At 38.3% G+C, this 22,140-nt stretch overlaps 1 protein-coding gene across 1 annotated transcript in view; it reads right to left on the bottom strand.

Moving 5' to 3' along the window:
• igf1 (insulin-like growth factor 1) overlaps positions 1 to 22,140 on the bottom strand; it is a 42,071-nt gene that overhangs the window by 10,050 nt on the left and 9,881 nt on the right. Inside the window, exon 3 of the mRNA XM_061914132.1 lies at positions 3,251 to 3,489. Coding sequence (XP_061770116.1) covers positions 3,251 to 3,489 — 239 coding nt within the window. The remainder of the gene's footprint in view (positions 1 to 3,250; positions 3,490 to 22,140) is intronic.

Here is a 22,140-nt window from a genome sequence, read left to right as displayed (position 1 = left end):
TATACCAACTATTGGGTTAAGAAGAGAGCTAAATTGCACAATAGTTGGGTTTGGAATAATCCAACATTAAATTAGCATAACTCAGTTTTTGTGTTAAATAATTCAACCCAATAGTTGGGTTATGAATCAACCAACAATGAGTTAGAATAACTCAATTCATGGGTTAAATAATTCAACCCAATAGTTTGGTTGGGAATAACCCAACATTACGTTATCATAACTCAACTTTTTGATTCAATAATTCAACGCGAAAGTTGGGTTGAAAAAAATTAACCCAAAATGTTGGGTTAAAATAACTCAAATAACCAGCAGTTGGGTTAAAATTGGGTTATTTTTTTCAACCCAACATTTTTTAATATGTACTATAATCTGTTTGAAAAGTACTGGTTTCCCATATTATTTGTTAACAGTCATGACGTCACGTCACGGCATTGCTGGTTTTAGGAGCAGAGGAGCATGTTCGGCAGTGCACACACACAGAGTACTTACAAGCAGACACAGAAAAGGGAAAATGGACACATTTTGTCGTAAAAAGTAAAGATAAAGGCGAAGTTATACACAGATACGCCCTCAGGAAGAGGCGCTTTAAGACACGGCTAGCTGTTGCGGCTTGTGCAGCCCTTTGAGACATTTGTGATTAAGGGCTATATAAATAAAGTTTGATTGATTGATTGATAGCAAGCTTGAAGCTAACATCCATCTGCACTCGGGAGTGTTTTAGCTGCTTCTAAATCACTAATCTTCGCCTCCATGGCGACAAATAAAGTACATTTCTTACAAGTATTATTATCACTGGAGGACAAAGTATAGCTAAACATGCTTGACTACACACCGTAGGAGGATACAATAGCTAGCCGGCGTCACTATGTAAACAAACGCCATGGGTGGATCTACACCTGACATCCACTGTAATGATACCAAGTTGATAGTCGATACTACTATGATTTCATTGATATTTTCTATCGTCTTTAAATGTATATTATGTTTATAAACTCTGGAAATACGTCCCTAGGACGTTGAATATGACCAATGTATGATCCTGTAACTACTTGGTATCGGATCGATACCTAAATGTGTGGTATCGCCCAAAACTAATGTAAAGTGTCAAACAAGAGAAGAATAAGTGATTATTACATTTAGATAGAACACATTAAAAGACAAAATAAGCCGATATAAACAGTAAATGAACAAATGGATTAATAATCCGTTTTTACAGTTTGTCCTTTATAATGTAGACACAATACTAGGTGTATAAATGACACAATATGTTACTGCTTAGACTAGTTAGGAGTCTTTGTTTGTTTACTTACTCCTAAAAGACAAGTTGTCACTATTTTATTAAAGGACTACATTTTTAATGTACAATAAGATTTTTTTGTTAAAATAAGGCCAATAATGACATTTTTTTGTGGTTTAGAGAAGTATCGAAAAAACATTTTTGGTACCGGTACCAAAATATTGGTATGGAGACCACCCTACTTCGGACCCTGCACCATCCCCTCAGACTCGAGCTGTCCTACCTTGGTTTAGGATGGACAGTCAATGTCCTGACAATCGCTATAGTCCACCGTGACCACCGGGGGGCGCACTACTGTTCCTGCTCGGATTCAAACCCCTCTCAAGTTAGAGCTAGAAGATTTGTGACAATGTACACCGTTTTGGCATTTATAATGTCGATTAATGACTGACAGGGCTCGTTTTATAACGTTTTAAGCCAAATGTATATTCCAAGCCCCATCCTGCTGTAGCACTGCTAAAAATAAAATGGTAAAATTCCCGTTGTTCCTTTCTCACGTCTGCTTATGAAAGAGTAGGCTTCGCTACACATGCTAAAAGCCGGATTGAAAAGCACTCAAAGCTCTAGAACAGGGGTCACCAACCTTTTTGAAACCAAGAGCTACTTCTTGGGTACTGATTAATGCGAAGGGCTACCAGTTTGATACACACTTAAATAAATTGCCAGAAATAGCCAATTTGCTCATTTTACCTTCAATAAATACATCTATATTAATTTAAAAAATGGGTATTTCCGTCTGTCATTCCGTCGTACTTTTTTTCTCCTTTTACGGAAGTTTTTTAGTAGAGAATAAATGATGAAAAAAACACTTAATTGAACGGTTTTATCGAGGAGAAGACACAAAAAAAATTAAAATTTAATTTTGAAACATTGTTTATCTTCAATTTCGACTCTTTAAATTTCAAAATTCGCCTGAAAAAAAAGAAGAGAAAAACTAGCTAATTCGAATCTTTTTGAAAAAATAAAAATTCAAAAAAATTATGGAACATCATTAATATTTTTTCCTGATTAAGATTCATTTTAGAATTTTGATGGCATGTTTTAAATAGGTTAAAATCCAATCTGCAATAGGTTAAAATCCATTCTGGTGTTGGCCCTGCGATGAGGTGGCGACTTGTCCAGGGTGTACCCCGCCTTCCGCCCGATTGTAGCTGAGATAGGCGCCAGCGCCCCCCGCGACCCCGAAAGGGAATAAGCGGTAGAAAATGGATGGATGGAATCTGAACTTTGTTAGAATATATAACAAATTCGACTAAGCTATATTTCTAACAAAGACAAATCATTTCTTCTAGATTTTCCAGAACAACATTTTTAAAAGAAATTCAAAAGACTTTAAAATAAGATTTAAATTTGATTCTACAGATTTTCTAGATTTGCCAGAATTTTTTTTTTTAATTTAATTTAGTTTGAAGAAATATTTCACAAATATTCTTTGTCGAAAAAACAAAAGCTAAAATTAAAAATTAAATTAAAATGTATTTATTATTCTTTACAATAAAAAAAATAAAATTGACTTGAACATTGATTTAAATTGTCAAAAAATAAGAGGAAGGAATTTAAAAGGTAAAAAGGCATATGTGTTTACAAATCCTAAAATCATTTTTAAGCTTGTATTTTTCCTCTAAAATTCTCTTTCTGAAAGTTATAAGAAGTAAAGTAAAAAAATAAATGAATTTACTTAAACAAGAGAATAAAATATTTTCTTGGATTTTCACATTTTATTTGAATTTTTTCTCTCTTAGAATTAAAAATGTCAAGCAAAGCGAGACCAGCTTGCTAGTAAATAAATACAATTAAAAAAATAGAGGCAGCTCACTGGTAAGTGCTGCTATTTGAGCTATTTTTAGAACAGGCCAGCGGGCGATTCATCTGGTCCTTACGGGCGACCTGGTGCCCGCGGGCACCGTGTTGGTGACCCCTGTTCTACAAGCTGGCCAAGTGATGATGTAATACCTTCTTGTTTTTTGTCTTGTCCGCCTGCGGGGCCGCCGCCCTCCGCTCCGGGCCCTTGCTGACCTTGGCGGCCCGGGGGGCGTCCGTGTGGCGCTGGGCGCGCACCGAGCGGGCCGCCTTGCTGGTCTTGGCGGGCGCACAGTACATCTCCAGGCGCCGCAGCTCGCAGCTCTGGAAGCAGCACTCGTCCACGATGCCCCGCGACCGCCGGGCGTTGGGTCCATAGCCGGTGGGTTTACCTGCGGTCGGTGGGGAGACACTGGCGGTCAGAACTGACTCACCTACATCTTATTTCATGTAGTAGTATTGTATCTACATCTTATTTCATGTAGTAGTACTGTATCTACATCTTATTTCATGTAGTAGTACTGTACCTACATCTTATTTCATGTAGTAGTACTGTGTTTACATCTCATTTCATGTAGTAGTACAGTATCTACATCTTATTTCATGTAGTAGTATTGTATCTACATCTTATTTCATGTAGTAGTACTGTGTTTACATCTTATTTCATGTAGTAGTACTGTGTTTACATCTTATTTCATGTAGTAGTACTTTGTTTACATCTTATTTCATGTAGTAGTACTGTATCTACATCTTATTTCATGTAGTAGTATTGTATCTACATCTTATTTCATGTAGTAGCACTGTATCTACATCTTATTTCATGTAGTAGCACTGTATCTACATCTTATTTCATGTAGTAGTACTGTGTTTACATCTTATTTCATGTAGTAGTACTGCATTTTTATCATATTTAATGTTGTAGTACTGTATTTACATCTTATTTCAGTGTAGTAGTACTTTGTTTACATCTTATATCATGTAGTAGTACTGTATTTACATCATATTTAGTGTACTAGTACTGTGTTTACATCTTATTTCATGTAGTAGTACTGTATTTACATCTCATTTCATGTAGTAGTACTTTGTTTACATCTTATTTCATGTAGTAGTACTGTATTTACATCTTATTTCATGTAGTAGTACTATATTTACATCTTATTCCATGTAGTAGTACTTTGTTTACATCTTATTTCATGTAGTAGTACTGTGTTTACATCTCATTTCATGTAGTAGTACTGTGTTTATCTCTTCTTTCATGTAGAAGTACTGTATTTACATCTTTTTCATGTAGTAGTACTTTGTTTACATCTTATTTCATGTAGTAGTACTGTATTTACATCTTATTTCATGTAGTAGTACTGTGTTTACATCTTATTTCATGTAGTAGTACTGTATTTACATCTTATTTCATGTAGTAGTACTTTGTTTACATCTTTTCTAATGTAGTAGTAGTAGTGTGTACATCTTATTTAATGTAGTAGTACTGTATTTACATCTTATTTCATGTAGTAGTACTGTATTTACATCTCATTTAATGTAGTAGTACTGTATTTACGTCTTATTTCATGTTTTTAGTACTGTATTTACATAATATTTAATGTATTAGTACTGTATTTACATCTTATTTAATGTAGTAGTACTGTATTTACATCTTATTTCATGTAGTAGTACTGTATTTACATCTTTTCTAATGTAGTAGTAGTAGTGTGTTTATATCTTATTTAATGTAGTAGTACTGTGTTTACATCATATTTAATGTAGTAGTACTGTGTTTACATCTTATTTAATGTAGTAGTAGTGTATTTACATCTTATTTCATGTTGTAGTGCTGCATTTTTATCATATTTAATGTTGTAGTACTGTATTTACATCATATTTAATGGTTGAGTATGGCATTTACATAATATTTAGTGTAGTAGTACTGTGTTTATATTTTATTTCATGTAGTAGTACTGTGTTTACATCATATTTAATGGTTGAGTACTGTATTTAAATCTTATTTAATGTAGTAGTACTGGACTTACATCGTATTTAATGTAAAAGTACTGTTTTTACATCTTATTTAATGTAGTAGTACTGTATTTAAATCTTATTTCATGTAGTAGTAATGTATTTACATATTTTCTAATGTAGTAGTAGTAGTGTGTTTATATTTTATTTAATGTAGTAGTACTGTATTTACATCTCATTTAATGTAGTAGTACTGTATTTACATCTTATTTAATGTAGTAGTACTGTATTTATATCTTATTTCATGTAGTAGTACTGTATTTATATCTTATTTCATGTAGTAGTACTGTGTTTACATCTTATTTCATGTAGTAGTACTGTACTTACATCATATTTAATGTAGTAGTACTGTATTTACATCTTATTTCATGTAGTAGTACTGTGTTTACATCTTATTTCATGTAATAGTACTGTATTTACATCATATTTAATGTTGTAGTACTGTATTTACATCATATTTAATGTAGTAGTACTGTGTTTACATCTTATTTCATGTGTTAGTACTGTATTTACATCTTATTTCATGTAATAGTACTGTATTTACATCATATTTAATGTAGTAGTACTGTATTTACATCTTATTTCATGTAGTAGTACTTTTTACATCTTATTTCATGTAGTAGTACTGTTTTTATATCTTATTTCATGTAGTAATACTTTGTTTACATCTTATTTAATGTAGTAGTATTGTATGTACATCTCATTTAATGTAGTAGAACTGTATTTACATCATATTTAATGTAGTAGTACTGTATGTATTTACATTTTATTTCATGTAGTAGTACTGTGTTTACATCATATTTAATGTACTAATACTGTGTTTACATCTTATTTCATGTAGTATTACTGTGTTTACATCTCATTTCATGTAGTAGTACTGTGTTTATATCTTATTTCATGTAGTAGTACTTTGTTTACATCTTATTTAATGTAGTAGTATTGTATGTGCATGTCCTTTCATTTAGTAGTACTGTATTTACATCATATTTAATGTAGTAGTACTGTATGTATTTACATTTTATTTCATGCAGTAGTACTGTGTTTATATTATATTTAATGTAGTAGTACTGTATGTATTTACATCTTATTTCATGTACTAATACTGTGTTTACATCTCATCTCATGTTGTATTACTGTGTTTACATCTCATTTCATGTAGTAGTACTGTGTTTATATTTTATTTCATGTAGTAGTACTGTGTTTACATCTTATTTCATGTAGTAGTACTGTATCTACATCTTATTTCATGTAGTAGTACTGTATCTACATCTTATTTCATGTAGTAGTACCTTGTTTACATCTTACTTAATGTAGTAGTATTGTATGTACATCTCATTTCATGTAGTAGTACTGTATGTATTTACATGTTATTTCATTTAGTAGTACTGTCTTTACATCTTATTTCATGTAGTAGTACTGTATTTACATCATATTTAATGTAGTAGTACTGTATGTATTTACATCTTATTTCATGTACTAGTACTGTATTTACATCTTATTTCATGTACTAGTACTGTGTTTACATCTAATTTCATGTAGTATTAGAGTGTTTATATCTTATTTCATGTAGTTGTACCTTGTTTACATCTTATTTCATGTAGTAGTACTGTATTTAAATATTTTCTAATGTAGTAGTAGTGTGTTTATATCTTATATAATGTAGTAGTACTGTATTTACATCTTATTTCATGTAGTAGTACTGCGTTTACATCATATTTAATGTAGTAGTACTGTGTTTACATCTTTTTTAATGTAGTAGTGTGTTTACATCTTATTTCATGTAGTACTACTGTATTTACATCTCATTCAACTTAGTAGTACTGTGTTTACATCTTATTTAATGTAGTAGTACTGTAATTACATCATATTTCATGTAGTAGTACTGTATGTACATCTTATTCAATGTAGTAGTACTGTATTTACATCTATTTAATGTAGTAGTACTGTATTTACATCTTATTTCATGTAGTAGTACTGTGTTCACATCTTTACTAATGTAGTAGTACTGTGTTTACATTTTATTTCATGTAGCAGTACTGTGTTTACATCTTATTTCATGTAGTAGTACTGTGTTTACATCTTTTGTAATGTAGTAGTACTGTATTTACATCATATGTAATGTAGTAGTACAATGTTTACATCCTATTTCATGTAGTAGTACTGTTTACATCATATTTAATTTAGTAGTACTTTAATTACATCTTATTTAATGTTGTAGTACTGTATATACATCCTATTTAATGTAGTTTTACTGTATGTACATCATATTTAATATAGTAGTGTGTATTTACATCTTATTTAATGTAGTAGTGTGTGTTTACATCTTATTTTATGTAGTAGTACTGTATTTACATCACATTTAATGTAGTAGTACTGTATTTACATCTTATTTAATGTAGTAGTACTGTACTTACATCATATTTAATGTTGTAGTACTGTATTTACATCATATTTAATGTAGTAGGACTGTGTTTACATCATATTTAATGTTGTAGTACTGTATTTACATCATATTTAATGTAGTAGTACTGTGTTTACATCATATTTAATGTAGTAGTACTGTATTTACTTAAAATTTCATGTTGTAGTACTGTATTTACATCATATTTAATGTAGTAGTACTGCATTTACATCATGTTTAATGTTGTAGTAGCGTATGTATGTAATATTTAATGTTGCAAAGCTGTAATTACATTATATTTATTGTAGTAGTACTGTATTTACATCATATTTAATGGTTGAGTCCTGCATATATAATATTTAATGTTGTAGTAGTGTATTTACTTAATATTTCATGTTGTACAACTGTATTTACATGATATTTAATGTAGTAGTACTGCATTTACATCATAGTTAATGCTGTAGTACTGTATTTACATCCTATTTAATGTAATAGTACTGCACTTACATCATATTTAATGTAAAAATACTGTATTTACATCTTATTTAATGTTGCAGTACTTATGTTGTCAATATTCAGTGTTTTATCCTTCATAGTAATACAGTAACATTCTTTATTTTCATGTACATTCTGGGTCTCTCATTCAGTAAAATTTTTTTTTAATTATATTCCGTTTTCAATGTGGTCTGTCATAACGTTTTTAGCTTTCAATCAGACTTTATTGTGAAGTTTTGGTATTAGTGTTCCTAAAAATAGATATGCCTGCACCCAGACACAGTTTTCCTCAAAATTTGGCCCAACGAGGCAAAATAATAGCCCAGGCCGGTTGTTATGTCTAATCTGCATAACAGACCAGGTTAAATATACGATCAAAGTGACGTCATTGGCCCCCCCCTCCCCAAGTCCCCTTGCAGCGAGACAGCCATGATGGTCTATTCCTGCTTAGCAAATGAAATAATCATAATTTAGTATGGCATTTACAAGGAGGAAATGCCTTTCCCTCTCAGAGTTAATAGCCGTTGGCCGGGACGCTCGCCAGCGCTGACAAAGTCCATTAAGTTCGCCGTCTGCGTCGTCCCGACACTGTTGTTCTGGACAGAGAGCGGCTTTCGTTTAGGAAAGCCACACAATGCGGGGTCCCCCCCACCCCCACCCCGCTCATCAAGGTGCAAGGAGGCTAAAAATAACCTGTGCACCTGCATTATTTACGACTTCACTCCCATCTCAGGGAGCCGGGAGATCTTAAAACTTCAAGATAATCCAAACCTTGTATCGAGTCGGCAAGAAAAAAATCCTGCAGAAAGCCAAATCCCCCCCCACGCCTCATTACCTCCTCGACACCCCACCACAATAAAGCCTCACAAATTAACATCCGCTAGTATCACGAAAATAGCTCGCAACCCTGCTGACAAACAGCTGGAAGGGGGACAAAGATCAGCTGGCAGGAGTTCAAACATGGATACTGGATAATCAGCCCAGGCAGGGTGTGTGTGTTCCCGTATTTCTACCCTTTTTGAGACATCAAGAAGGAAAAGTATCTTCCATATGAGGAGGTATGAACTCATGGTCCCAATAACATAGCATCTAAAAAAGAAAGGGTGGTCCTCAAGAGGTAGGCATTTTTCGGAGGTCTCCAGATGGTACGAATACAATAATGTGTGTGTGTGTGTGTGTGTGTGTTCTTGTATTTCTACCCTTCTCGAGACATCAAGAAGGAAAAGTAGCTTCCATATGAGGAGGTGTGAACTCATGGTCCCAATAACATTGCATCTAAAAAACAAAGAGTGGTCCTAAAGAGGTAGGCATTTTTCAGAGGTCTCCAGAAGGTCCGAATGCAAGAATTTGTGTGTGTGTGTTCTTGTATTTCTACCCTTTTTGAGACATCAAGAAGGAAAAGTATCTTCCATATGAGGAGGTGTGAACTCATGGTCCCAATAACATAGCATCTAAAAAAGAAAGGGTGGTCCTCAAGAGGTAGGCATTTTTTGGAGGTCTCCAGAAGGTACGAATACAATAATGTGTGTGTGTGCTCTTGTATTTCTACCCTTCTCGAGACATCAAGAAGGAAAAGTAGCTTCCATATGAGGAGGTGTGAACTCATGGTCCCAATAACATTGCATCTAAAAAAGAAACGGTGGTCCTAAAGAGGTAGGCATTTTTCGGAGGTCTCCAGAAGTTATGAATACAAAAATGTGTGTGTGTGTTCTTGTATTTCAACCTTTCTTGAGACATCAAGAGGGAAAAGTATCTTCCATATGAGGAGATGTGAACTCATGGTCCCAATAACATAGCATCTAAAAAAGAAAGGGTGGTCCTCAATAGGTAGGCATTTTTCGGAGGTCTCCAGAAGGTACGAATAGAACAATGTGTGTGTGTGTGTTCTTGTATTCCCGCCCTTCGTGACACGTCAAGAGGGAAAAGTATCTTCCATAGGAGGAGGTGTGAACTCATGGTCCCAATAACATTGCATCTAAAAAAGAACCGGCGGTCCTCAAGAGGTAGGCATTTTTTGAAGGTCTCCAGAAGGTACGAATACAAGAATGTGTGTGTGTTTGTTCTTGTATTTCTGCCCTTCTTGAGACATCAAGAAGGAAAAGTATCTTCCATATGAGGAGGTGTGAACAAGTTAGGACATAAATCATGGTCCTAATACAGAAAACCATTGCATCTAGTAGAGAATGTGTCATTTGTGGTGAATTCTATCAAATTGAGGGTGGTCCCAAAAAGAAGGGAATTTTCTAATTAACTGTGCGTCACTTTTTAAAGTGCTCCCCCCTTCTGGCCAACATATGAAATAACAAGTGTGTGTAAGAAATTGTAATGCGCCCCTTTTTGCCAAAATGTATTTAAAAATATAAAATAAACATGTATATAGAGACATACTGTAATAACTTGAAGTAAATAATGTGTCAGGGGTATTTGTTGTTGACGAACCCCAAGATGCAGAGACGGAGGCAGGCGTAGAATATGAAAACATGATTTAATTAAAACTAAACAAGAACAAACAAAAAGCACGCATGTGGGGGGAATAACAAACTTAGGGAGCTAGCACTGGAAGCTAGAAAACAAAAAGGAACTTTAGCATGTAAGCTAGTGGATAGCAAACAGAAAAACTGGAAATAACTAATGCTAACAGAAACAGCTTACCGCTACGACGACCAGGACAAAATGTAGCATGACAGGTAGTAGCTGTAACAAAACGACACAACAGGTAGCACGACAAGAGTGATACGTGGCAACGACAATACAATACAATACAATGATCCAGCCCTGACTGGAGGAACAAAGCAGGTAAAATAGGAGCTGGCTGATTGACATCAGGTGTGACCAGATGCCAATCAGCCGCAACTGAGTGAAAACAGGACGCTGGGAGACAAACAGGAAACTGAACCAAAATAAGAGCAGTAGACAGGAACTAAGGACAGGAAATACTAAACACACAGAGGAGAAACTAAAACACAAACAAACTGTCAGTGGCAACTCTGACATAATGAAGATTAAAAAACAATTACAAACAAATAGGAACTAAAAGTTAACTTTTTTATATTTGCATAGTATGTATATATTCTAAATGTTGTGAATACACATATTTATATGTATGGAAAAAGGGTGGTCCTAAAGAGGTAGGCATTATTCGGAGGTCCCCAGAATGTCTGAAATACAAGACCGTGTGTGTGGTCGGGGGCATGCACGGTATAATCATCAGGTCTTAGAGCTTTGGAAGGTTTTAAGGCACGGATAATCTCTCATAAACAAAAGGGTTTTTATCTTCTCGGGCGGTAACAAATAAGGCTACGCGACCTTTTCCATGCCGGGCCGGCGAGAGCGGTCGAGGCAGAAGGCCGTTCGCCCGACGAGGGTCGCTCGCTGACGGTTTTTTCCACAGGCTGCCGACGTCCGGGAGGATTGGGCCTGACACATTTTCCCCTTCCACATCCACGGCGCCCGTCACGCCGAGGGAAACAGACAGTTTTTCCTACGAGTGATTTACTTTTTAGAGCCCGTCTGTCAGCGGGGGCCTCGCCGGTCTAAGCATACAGTAGCAGCACACGTCTCGCTCCCGTCCTCCCGGGGGGGACGGCTGGGCCGGGTTCCTCCATTCCTAAGTGGCACAGCGAGTACCTCGGCGTTTAACGGCCCAGGTCATGAGCCCCGGAGCGAACGCCAGCAGGATTCTTGGAGCTGCGATGCTTGGACGGTTCCTCCGTGCGGTGAAGACTTTGACGTGAGCGACGCTCGCCTCGACATGCTTTTACGGTACAAGTCATCCTCTGGTCTGATTTACGGACGGCTTGCGCGGATTGAAACACGTGCAAACTTCATAGGACGGTGTGGCTTGGGAGGCGGACCGGGCTTTTCCCGTAACTCCAAAGTTCCCTGTTCGAATCCTGATTTACTTGCCCAGTTGCTGCTGTTGCGTCCGCAAGAATACTTGACTTACCAAGGAAGATACAAACTGATGGCTGCCTGTTGCAGGGACAGAATTTTGCTGTGCACACGTGACAATAAATACCTTCTTCTTCGTGCACCCAAAGCAAATTTACCAAGCAAAGTCCATTCAGCCCACGTTTTTTCTGCAGGTGAGACACTTTCCAATTGACCAAGTGGAGGGGATCTACCTCATTTATATTGATTTATTTATCAAAGACAGGTTTTTGTCAACAAGTTAAAGTTGTTTAATAATAAACACCACATCTTACTATTATGTTAGATCCACTATGGACTGGACTCTCACTATTATGTTAGATCCACTATGGACTGGATTCTCACTCTTATGTTTGATCCACTATGGACTGGACTCTCACTATTATGTTGGATCCACTATGGACTGGACTCTCACTTTTATATTAGATCCACTATGGACTGGACTCTCACTATTATGTTAGATCCACTATGGACTGGACTCTCACTATTATGTTGGATCCACTATGGACTGGACTCTCACTATTATGTTGGATTCACTATGGACTGGACTCTCACTATTATGTTGGATCCACTATGGACTGGACTCTCACTATTATGTTGGATCCACTATGGACTGGACTCTCACTTTTATATTAGATCCACTATGGACTGGACTCTCACTATTATGTTAGATCCATTATGGACTGGACTCTCACTATTATGTTAGATCCACTATGGACTGGACTCTCACACAATTATGTTAGATCCACTATGAACTGGACTCTCACTATTATGTTAGATCCACTATGGACTGGACCCTCACTATTATGTTAGATCCACTATGGACTGGACTCTCACTATTATGTTAGATCCACCATGGACTGGACTCTCACACTATTATGTTAGATCCACTATGGACTGGACTCTCACACTATTATGTTAGATCCACTATGAACTGGAATCGCACTATTATGTTGGATCCACTATGGACTGGACTCTCACTATTATTTTAGATCCACTATGGACTGGACTCTAACTATTATGTTAAATCCACTATGGACTGGACTCTCACTATTATGTTAGATCCACTATGGACTGGACTCTCACTATTATGTTAGATCCACTATGGACTGGACTCTCACTATTATGTTAGATCCACTATGGACTGGACTCTCACACTATTATGTTAAATCCATTATGGACTGGACTCTCACTATTATGTTAGATCCATTATGGACTGGACTCTCACTATTATGTTAGATCCATTATGGACTGGACTCTCACTATTATGTTAGATCCACTATGGACTGGACTCTCACTATTATGTTAGATCCACTATGGACTGGACTCTCACTATTATGTTAGATCAACTATGGACTGGACTCTCACACTATTATGTTAGATCCATTATGGACTGGACTCTCACTATTATGTTAGATCCACTATGGACTGGACTCTCACTATTATGTTAGATCCACTATCTACTGGACTCATTAGAGTTTTAACGGAAAGTATGGCGCGAGTGTTGAAATAAAAAGTGTTTCTCGCCTTCCTGTCGGTCATTTTTTCTTAATAATGATCTGGCAACGGCCAACATCATCCCACAAGACCCTCGGGTGCCACCCATCATGTCAATCAAGTGACCAAACTGAGCTCTTGGTGAAGATTGTTGTTTGATAATTTTTAGGTCTATTTTTTAATGCCTGGCTGGCCATCGAGTAACACACCCTCCGCCGTGTTTGTTGCATTTTGGTTGCGTTTCGCTTGATTGTAAAATATGTGGACGGAGAGGGGGTGTGATGTTCTTACAAACCCCGTTTCCATATGAGTTGGGAAATTGTGTTAGATGTAAATATAAACGGAATGGAATGATTTGCAAATCATTTTCAACCCATATTCAGCAACATGTGACGAAGAAGTTGGGGAAGGTGGCAATAAATACTGATAAAGTTTAGAAATGCTCATCAAACACTTATATGGAACATCACAGAGGTGTGCAGGCTGATTGGGAACAGGTGGGTGCCATGATTGGGTAAAAAAGCACTTCCATGAAATGCTAAGTAATTCACAAACAAGGATGGGGCGAGGGTCACCACTTTGTAAGAAAATTGTCGAACAGTTTTAGAACAACATTTCTCAACGAGTTATTGCAAAGAATTTAGGGATTTTACCATCCACGGTCTGTAAAATCATCAAAAAGTTCAGAGAATCTGGAGAAATCACTGCACGTAAGCGATGATATTACGGACTTTTGACCCCTCAGGCGGTACTGCATCAAAAACCGACATCAGTGTGTAAAGGATATCACCACATGGGCTCATTTAATCACCAATGTCATTTAATAAATACTGTTTGTCGCTACATCTGTAAGTGCAAGTTAAAACTCTACTATGCAAAGCCAAACCCATTTATCAACAACACCCGGAAACGCCGCCGGCTTGGCTGGGCCCGAGCTCACTTAAGATGGACTGATGCAAAGTGGAAAGGTGTTCTGTGGTCTGACGAGTCCACATTTCAAATTATATTTGGAAACAAAGGACGTGGTGTCCTCCGGAATAAAGAGGTAAATAACCATTCAGACTGTTATAGGCGCAAACTTCAAAAGCCCCCAGCATTTGTGATGGTATGGGGGTGCATTAGTGCCCAAGGCATGGGTAATTTACACATCTGTGAAGGCACCATTAATGCTGAAAGGTACCTACAGGTTTTGGAACAACATATGCTGCCACTCATAGACGCCCCTGCTTATTTCAGCAAGACAAGTGTTACAACAGCGTGGCTTCGTAAAAAAAGAGTGCGGGGACTTTCCTGGCCCGCCTGCAGTCCAGACATGTCACCCATCGAAAATTTGTGGCGCATTATGAAGCGTAAAATACGACAGCGGAGACCCCGGACTTTTGAAGGACTGAAGCTCTACATAAAACAAGAATGGGAAAGAATTCCACTTTCAAAGCTTCAACAATTTGTTTCCTCAGTTCCCAAACGTTTATTGAGTGTTTTTAACAGAAAAGGTGATGTAACACAGTGGTGAACATGCCCTTTCCCAACTACTTTGGCACGTGTTGCAGCCGTGAAATTCTAAGTTAATTATTATTTGCACAAAAAAATACAGTTCATGAGTTTGAACATTAAATATGTTGTCTTTGTAGTGCATTTAATTGAATATGGGTTGAAAAGGATTTGCAAATTATTGTATTTTGTTTATATTTACATCTAACACAATTTCCCAACTCATATGGAAACATTTCGGGTGTTTCATTCAGTATAAAGTGTTTTTATTCTACTCCGTTTTTTAAAGCGGTCCGTCATAATGTTTTTAGCATTCAATCAGAAATTACTGTGAAGTTGTATATTACTGTTCCTAAAAATAGATATGCCGGCCCCTAGACAAATTTTTTGCCTCGAGGAACGCCTCAGTTATGGATCCCAGTGTTCTGTTAGCTAGCAAGGTTGAAATGTCAATGCAAATATTTGCTGAAATGTTTATAGTGCTCCATGTTTCTCTAAACAACAGGAACACTCTTGGATTTTTAAGAATCTGCTGCAAAAATGTGATACTCTCGAAAGTTTATTGAACTGAACTCGAGGGCCACCAGTTGAATAGTCCAAAGAAAGAAAAAGAGGACCTAAGATGGAACCTTGAGTTGTGACTACTACATTTGAAGTAAAAACCTCAGTCGCATAAATCACCCAAAATTTCTTGATTGCCAAAAAGGAGATGACTTAAAGTTTGCTTTGAGGAACGCCTCAGTTTTGTAACTTTCTGGAAATGAATGGTTGAATATCCCAAATGACGATAAAGAGAGGACCTAAGATGGAACCTTGAGGAATACCACTGAAAAGATCATGTCTATGACAAAACTCTAGTTTTTTTAAGAATCTGCTGCAAAAATGTGATTCTCTCGCAAGTTTATTGAACTGAACTCGAGGGCCACCAGTTGAATAGTCCAAAGAAAGAAAAAGAGGACCTAAGATGGAACCTTGAGGACCGCCGCTAACAAGTTGTGACTACTTACTGCATTTGAAGTAAAAACCTTAGTCGCATAAATCACCAAAAACTTCTTGATTGCCAAAAAGTAGAGGACTTAAACTTAAGAACGCCTCAGATATGGAAATCAAAAGTTTGGATCCCATTGTTCTCTGTTTGCTAGCAAGGTTGAAATGTCAATGCAAAGATCTGCCAATGTGTTTACTGTGCTCCAAGTTCCTCTGTACAACAGGAACACTCTTGGATTTTTAGGAAAATTCTGCAAAAATTTGATTCTCTCGCAAGTTTATTGAAATGAACTCATTGGCCACGAGTTGAATAGTCCAAAGAATGAAAAAGGGAGGACCTAAGATGGAACCTTGAGGAACACCACTAAAAAGTTGTGACTATTGACTTCATCTGTAGTAAAAACCTTTGTTTTTAATAGATCAGATGGCGTAAAAAATGTCTTGATTGCCAAAAAGGAGAGGACTTAAAGTTTGCTTTGAGGAACACCTCGGTTTTGTAACTTTCTGGAAATGAATGGTTGAATATCCCAAATGACGAAAAAGAGAGGACCTAAGATGGAACCTTGAGGAATACCACTAAAAAGATCATGTCTATGACAAAACTCTAGTTTTTTTAAGAATCTGCTGCAAAAATGTGATTCTCTCGCAAGTTTATTGAACTGAACTCGAGGGCCACCAGTTCAATAGTCCAAAGAAAGGAAAAGAGGACCTAAGATGGAACCTTGAGGACCACCGCTAACAAGTTGTGACTACTGACTGCATTTGAAGTAAAAACCTTAGTCGCATGAATCACCAAAAATTTCTTGCTTGACAAAAAGTGGAGGACTTACACTTGAGAACGCCTCAGATATGGACATCAAAGTTTGGATCCCATTGTTCTATGTTTGCTAGCAAGGTTGAAATGTCAATGCAAAAGATCTGCCAATGTGTTTTCTGTGTCCAAGTTTCTCTGTACAACAGGAACACTCTTGGATTTTTTGGAAAACCCTGCAAAAATGTGATTCTCTCGCAAGTTTATTGAACTGAACTCGTGGGCCACCAGTTGAATAGTCCAAAGAATGAAAAAGCGAGGACCTAAGATGGAACCTTGAGGAACACCGCTCAAAAGTTGTGACTATTGACTTCATCTGTAGTAAAAACTTTTGTTTTTAATAGATCGGATGGCGTAAAAAATGTCTTGATTGCCAAAAAGGTGAGGACTTAAAGTTTGCTTTGAGGAACGCCTCAGTTTTGTAACTTTCTGGAAATGAATGGTTGAATATCCCAAATGACGAAAAAGAGAGGACCCAAGATGGAACCTTGAGGAACACCACTAAAAAGATCATGTCTATGACAAAACTCTAGTGTTTTCAAGAATCTGCTGCAAAAATGTGATTCTCTCGCAAGTTTATTGAACTGAACTCGAGGGCCACCAGTTGAATAGTCCAAAGAAAGAAAAAGAGTACCTAAGATGGAACCTTGAGGACCGCCGCTAACAAGTTGTGACTACTTACTGCATTTGAAGTAAAAACCTTAGTCGCATAAATCACAAAAAATGTCTTGATTGCCAAAAAGAAGATGACTTAAAGCGGTGCCTTGAGGAACGCCTCGGTTATATAAATCACAAGTTTATTGACCTGAACTCGCGGACCACCAGTTGAATAGTCCAAATGATGAAAAAGAGAGGACCTAAGATGGAACCTAGAGGAACACCACTTAAAAGTTGTGACGACTGACTGCATTCTGAAGTAAAAACCTTAGTCGCATAAATCACAAAAATGTCAAAAAAGGAGAATGTAACGACTACGGGGCATCGTGATGCGGGTGGAACTCTTTCAAGATGCAGATCGGATTCAGACACAGCAAAAAGTAAGAAGTAATAATTTATTAAAACTAAAGAACAGACTAGAACACAAAAACTTGCACTAGGCACAAATGGCAAAACAAAGCGCTAGCATGGGAGCTAGGAAAGAAAGGAACATAGCGGGGAAGCTAACCACATGGAGAATGTCATGTGGTCAGATGAAACCAAAATAGAACTTTTTGGTATAAACTCAACTTGTCGTGTTTGGAAGAAGAAGAATACTGAGTCGCATTCCAAGAACACCACACCTACTGTGAAAACATGGGGGTGGAAACATCATGCTTTGGGGCTGTTTTTCTGCTAAGGGGACAGGACGATTGATCCGTGTTAAGGAAAGAATGAATGGGCCATGTATCGTGAGATTTTGAGCCAAAACCTCCTTCCATCAGCTTTGAATGGTTGACCAAATACTTATTTCCCACCATAATTTACGAATAAATTCTTAAAAATTCCTACAACGTGAATTCCTGGATTTCTTTTTTTCACATTCTGTCTCTCACAGTTGAAATTACAGACCTCTGTCATCATTTTAAGTGGGAGAACTTGCACAATCGGTGGCTGACTAAATACTTTTTTGCCCCACTGTAACATCTGAATCACTCCCACTGCCCTCGTCTTTTTTGCCTTTTTTTCCCCCTAGTCCTTCACTCTCACTTTCCTCATCCACGAATATTTCATCCACGCTCAAATTAATGGGGAAATCGTCGCTTTCTCGGTCCGAATCGCTCTGGCTGCTGGTAGCCATGATTGTAAACAATGTTCAGATGTGAGTAGCTCCACAACCCGTGACGTCACGCGCACATCGTCTGCTACTTCCGGTACAGGCAAGGCTTTTTATTAGCGACCAAAAGTTGCAAACTTTATCGTGGATGTTCTCTACTAAATCCTTCAGCAAAAATATGGCAATATGCGAAATGATCAGTATGACACATAGAATGGACCTTTTTTCACAATCAGTCTCTCACAGTTGAAGTGTACCTATGATGAAAATGACAGACCTCTGTCATCATTTTAAGTAGGGAGAACTTGCACAATCGGCGGCTGACTAATACTTTTTTTGCCCCACTGTAAATAAGGAAGTGCACAAAACAAACTCAGAACCGGAAGAGTCCAAAACAATCAGAAAAAACTAAAATAAGAATGTGATCCGAGAAGCGGATCACAAACAGAGAGGACTTCAAGCGGTGCCTTGAGGAACACCTCGGTTGTGTTTCCAGTGCTCCATACAACAGGAGCACTCTTGGATTTTCGGAAATTTGCCGCAAAATGTTTCTCGCCCAAATTTTGTATCGACTTGGTCGGATTTGTCCCCCGGCCTTGATCTAGATGCTACTGTTGCCGTGCACATGGTGTCATCATACTGGACGACCCAGCTCCAAATCCTCATGTGTTCTCCAGAAGCTCCACGTGGATCAGACTAATGAGGTCTTGTTATGCGTCTAAACCTAGAAGACCCCCCTCCGCCTCTGTGTTTTTTTTTTTTTTTAATGAAACGCCTCCGGAAGGGTTGCGGGGTTCAGCCGGGGTCTCGATGCGGGAGAGCGAAAACCGCTGAGAACAAACAGGATGTCTTTTCATTGACTGGTAGGTTTGCTGTCAAACAAGGCAGAGGAGAAAGCGAGGGACGGTGGGTGGGGTGGAGGGTGGGCGGTGGGTGGGGGGTGGGGTTGCGATCATCCTGTAATCCCCATAATCCCCTGCTGCTGAGGGCCAAGGCCTAACTGTTCGCGTGCACGCATGTGACGTGCCGGTTACACGTTCTCGTTTCTGAGCGGAGAAGACCAGTTCCCTGCCTTGCTTGCACACAACAGTTCTCATTTGACCGCTGGATTTTAGGCAATTAGCTTGCTGGCGAACACGCAGGGATTTTCTCCATCTGGTCGCCGAAGTTTGGGGACGCTTCATTAAGAACAAATCAAGACATTGAAGGCCTACTGAAAGCCACTACAACCCACCACAAAGTCTGATAGTTTATATATCAATGATGAAACATGAAATATTAACATTGCAACACATGCCGATACGGCCTTTTTAGTTGACTAAATTGCAATTTTAAAATTTTGTTCCAGCCCCGATCCCCAGCTATAAGTCGTCTGCTTTAATCGCATAATTACACGGTATTCTGGGACATCTGTGTTGCTGAATCTTTTGCAATTTGTCCAAATAATAATGGAGACGTCAAAGAAGAAAGATGTAGGTGCCTTTAGCAACACAAACACAGCCAATGTTTCCTTGTTTACATTCCCGAAAGATGAGCTTTACTATGGAACAGAACGGTCGAGCGAACATGGTTCCCTACCACATGTCAACCGGCAGGTTTCGGTGAGAAAATTGTGGTAATAAGTCGGCTCTTACCGGAGACATGAGCGGAGAGCTTGCGTCGTTCCTCGTGCACCTGTCAAAGAGGCAGCTGCGGACTCTCTTGCCACCTCCGACGGCCGCCCCCGAACGTGGGATGCTTCCAACGTGGAGGAGATGAAAAAGAAAAATCTTTGCCTCGTCGAGAACGTGGCTTCCCTCAGAGACACTGGCGGTCACCACACCCCTCCGACTTTCAGGTACGACCATATAATCTCACTAAAACACTAGTAACACGATAAGCAGATAACGGATTTTCCAGAATTATCCTAGTAAATGTGTCTAATACAGTGGGGCAAAAAAGTATTTAGTCAGCCAGCGATTGTGCAAGTTCTCCCACTTAAAATGATGACAGAGGTCTGTCATTTTCATCATAGGTACACTTCAACTGTGAGAGACAGAATGTGAAAAACAAATCCAGGAATTCACATTGTAGGAATTTTAAAGAATTTATTTGTATTTAAGATGGAAAATAAGTATTCAAAGCTCTCACTGACGGAAGGAGGTTTTGGCTCAAAATCTCACAATACATGGCCCCCATTCATTCTTTCCTTAACACGGATCAATCGTCCTGTCCCCTTAGCAGAAAAACAGCCCCAAAGCATGATGTTTCCACCCCCCATGCTTCACAGTAGTTTTGGTGTTCTTGGGATGCAACTCAGTATTCTTCTTCCTCCAAACACGACCAGTTGAGTTTATACAAAAAAGTTCCATTTTGGTTTCAACTGACCACATGACATTCTCCCATGTGCTCTCTGGCAAACTTCAGACGGGCCTGGACATGCACTGGCTTAAGCAGGGGGACACGTCTGGCACTGCAGGATTTGATTCCCCGTCGGCGTAGTGTGTTACTGATGGTAACCTTTGTTACTTTGGTCCCAGCTCTCTGCAGGTCATTCACCAGGTCCTCGCCAGTGATTCTGGGATTTTTGCTCACCGTTCTCATGATCATTTTGACCCCACGGGATGAGATCTTGGGAGAACTTGCACAATCGGGTGGCTGACTAAATACTTTTTTGCCCCACTGTAACATCTGAATCACTCCCACTGCCCTCGTCTTTTCTTCCTTTTTTTTTTCTAGTCCTTCACTCTCACTTTCCTCATCCACGAATATTTCATCCTCGCTCAAATTAATGGGGAAATCGTCGCTTTCCTCGGTCCGAATCGCTCTGGCTGCTGTTGGCCATGATTGTAAACAACAGCCCGGCCCAACCGGCTGCCTTCGCTTCGCCTGGTCGAAAAATGTGGCTTCCCTCGGAGACACTGGCGGTCGCCACACCCCTCCGACTTTCAGGTACGACAGTATAATCTCACTACAACACTAGTAACACAATAAGAATATAAGGGATTTTCCAGAATTATCCTAGTAAATGTGTCTAATAACATCTGAATCCCTCCCACTGCCCTATCTTTTTTTTTTCTAGTGCTTCCCTCTAACTTTCCTCATCCACAAATCTTTCATCTTCGCTCAAATTAATGGGGAAATCGTCGCTTTCTCGGTCCGAATTGCTCTGGCTGATGGTGGCCATGATTGTAAACAGCCCGCCTCGTCGAAAAACGTGGCTTCCCTCGGAGACACTGGCGGTCGCCACACACCTCCGACTTTCAGGTACGACGGTATAATCTCACTACAACACTAGTAACACAATAAGAAGGTAAGGGATTTTCCAGTATTATCCTAGTAAATGTGTCTAATAACATCTGAATCCCTCCCACTGCCCTGTCTTTTTTTTTGTAGTCCTTCACTCTCACTTTCCTCATCCACGAATATTTCATCCTCGCTAAAATTAATGGGGAAATCGGCGCTTTCTCGGTCCGAATCGCTCTGGCTGCTGGTGGCCATGATTTTAAACAATGTTCAGATGTGAGGAGCTCCACAACCCGTGACGTCACGCGCACATCGTCTGCTACTTCCAGTACAGGCAAGGCTTTTTTATTAGCAACCAAAAGTTGCGAACTTTATCGTCTATGTTCTCTACTAAATCCTTTCAGCAAAAATATGGCAATATCGCGAAATGATCAAGTATGACA

This window comes from Nerophis ophidion, linkage group LG10, assembly GCF_033978795.1.
Source record: "Nerophis ophidion isolate RoL-2023_Sa linkage group LG10, RoL_Noph_v1.0, whole genome shotgun sequence".
Taxonomy (NCBI): Eukaryota; Metazoa; Chordata; class Actinopteri; order Syngnathiformes; family Syngnathidae; genus Nerophis; species Nerophis ophidion.
This window is presented reverse-complemented; position numbering and strand designations above follow the sequence as displayed.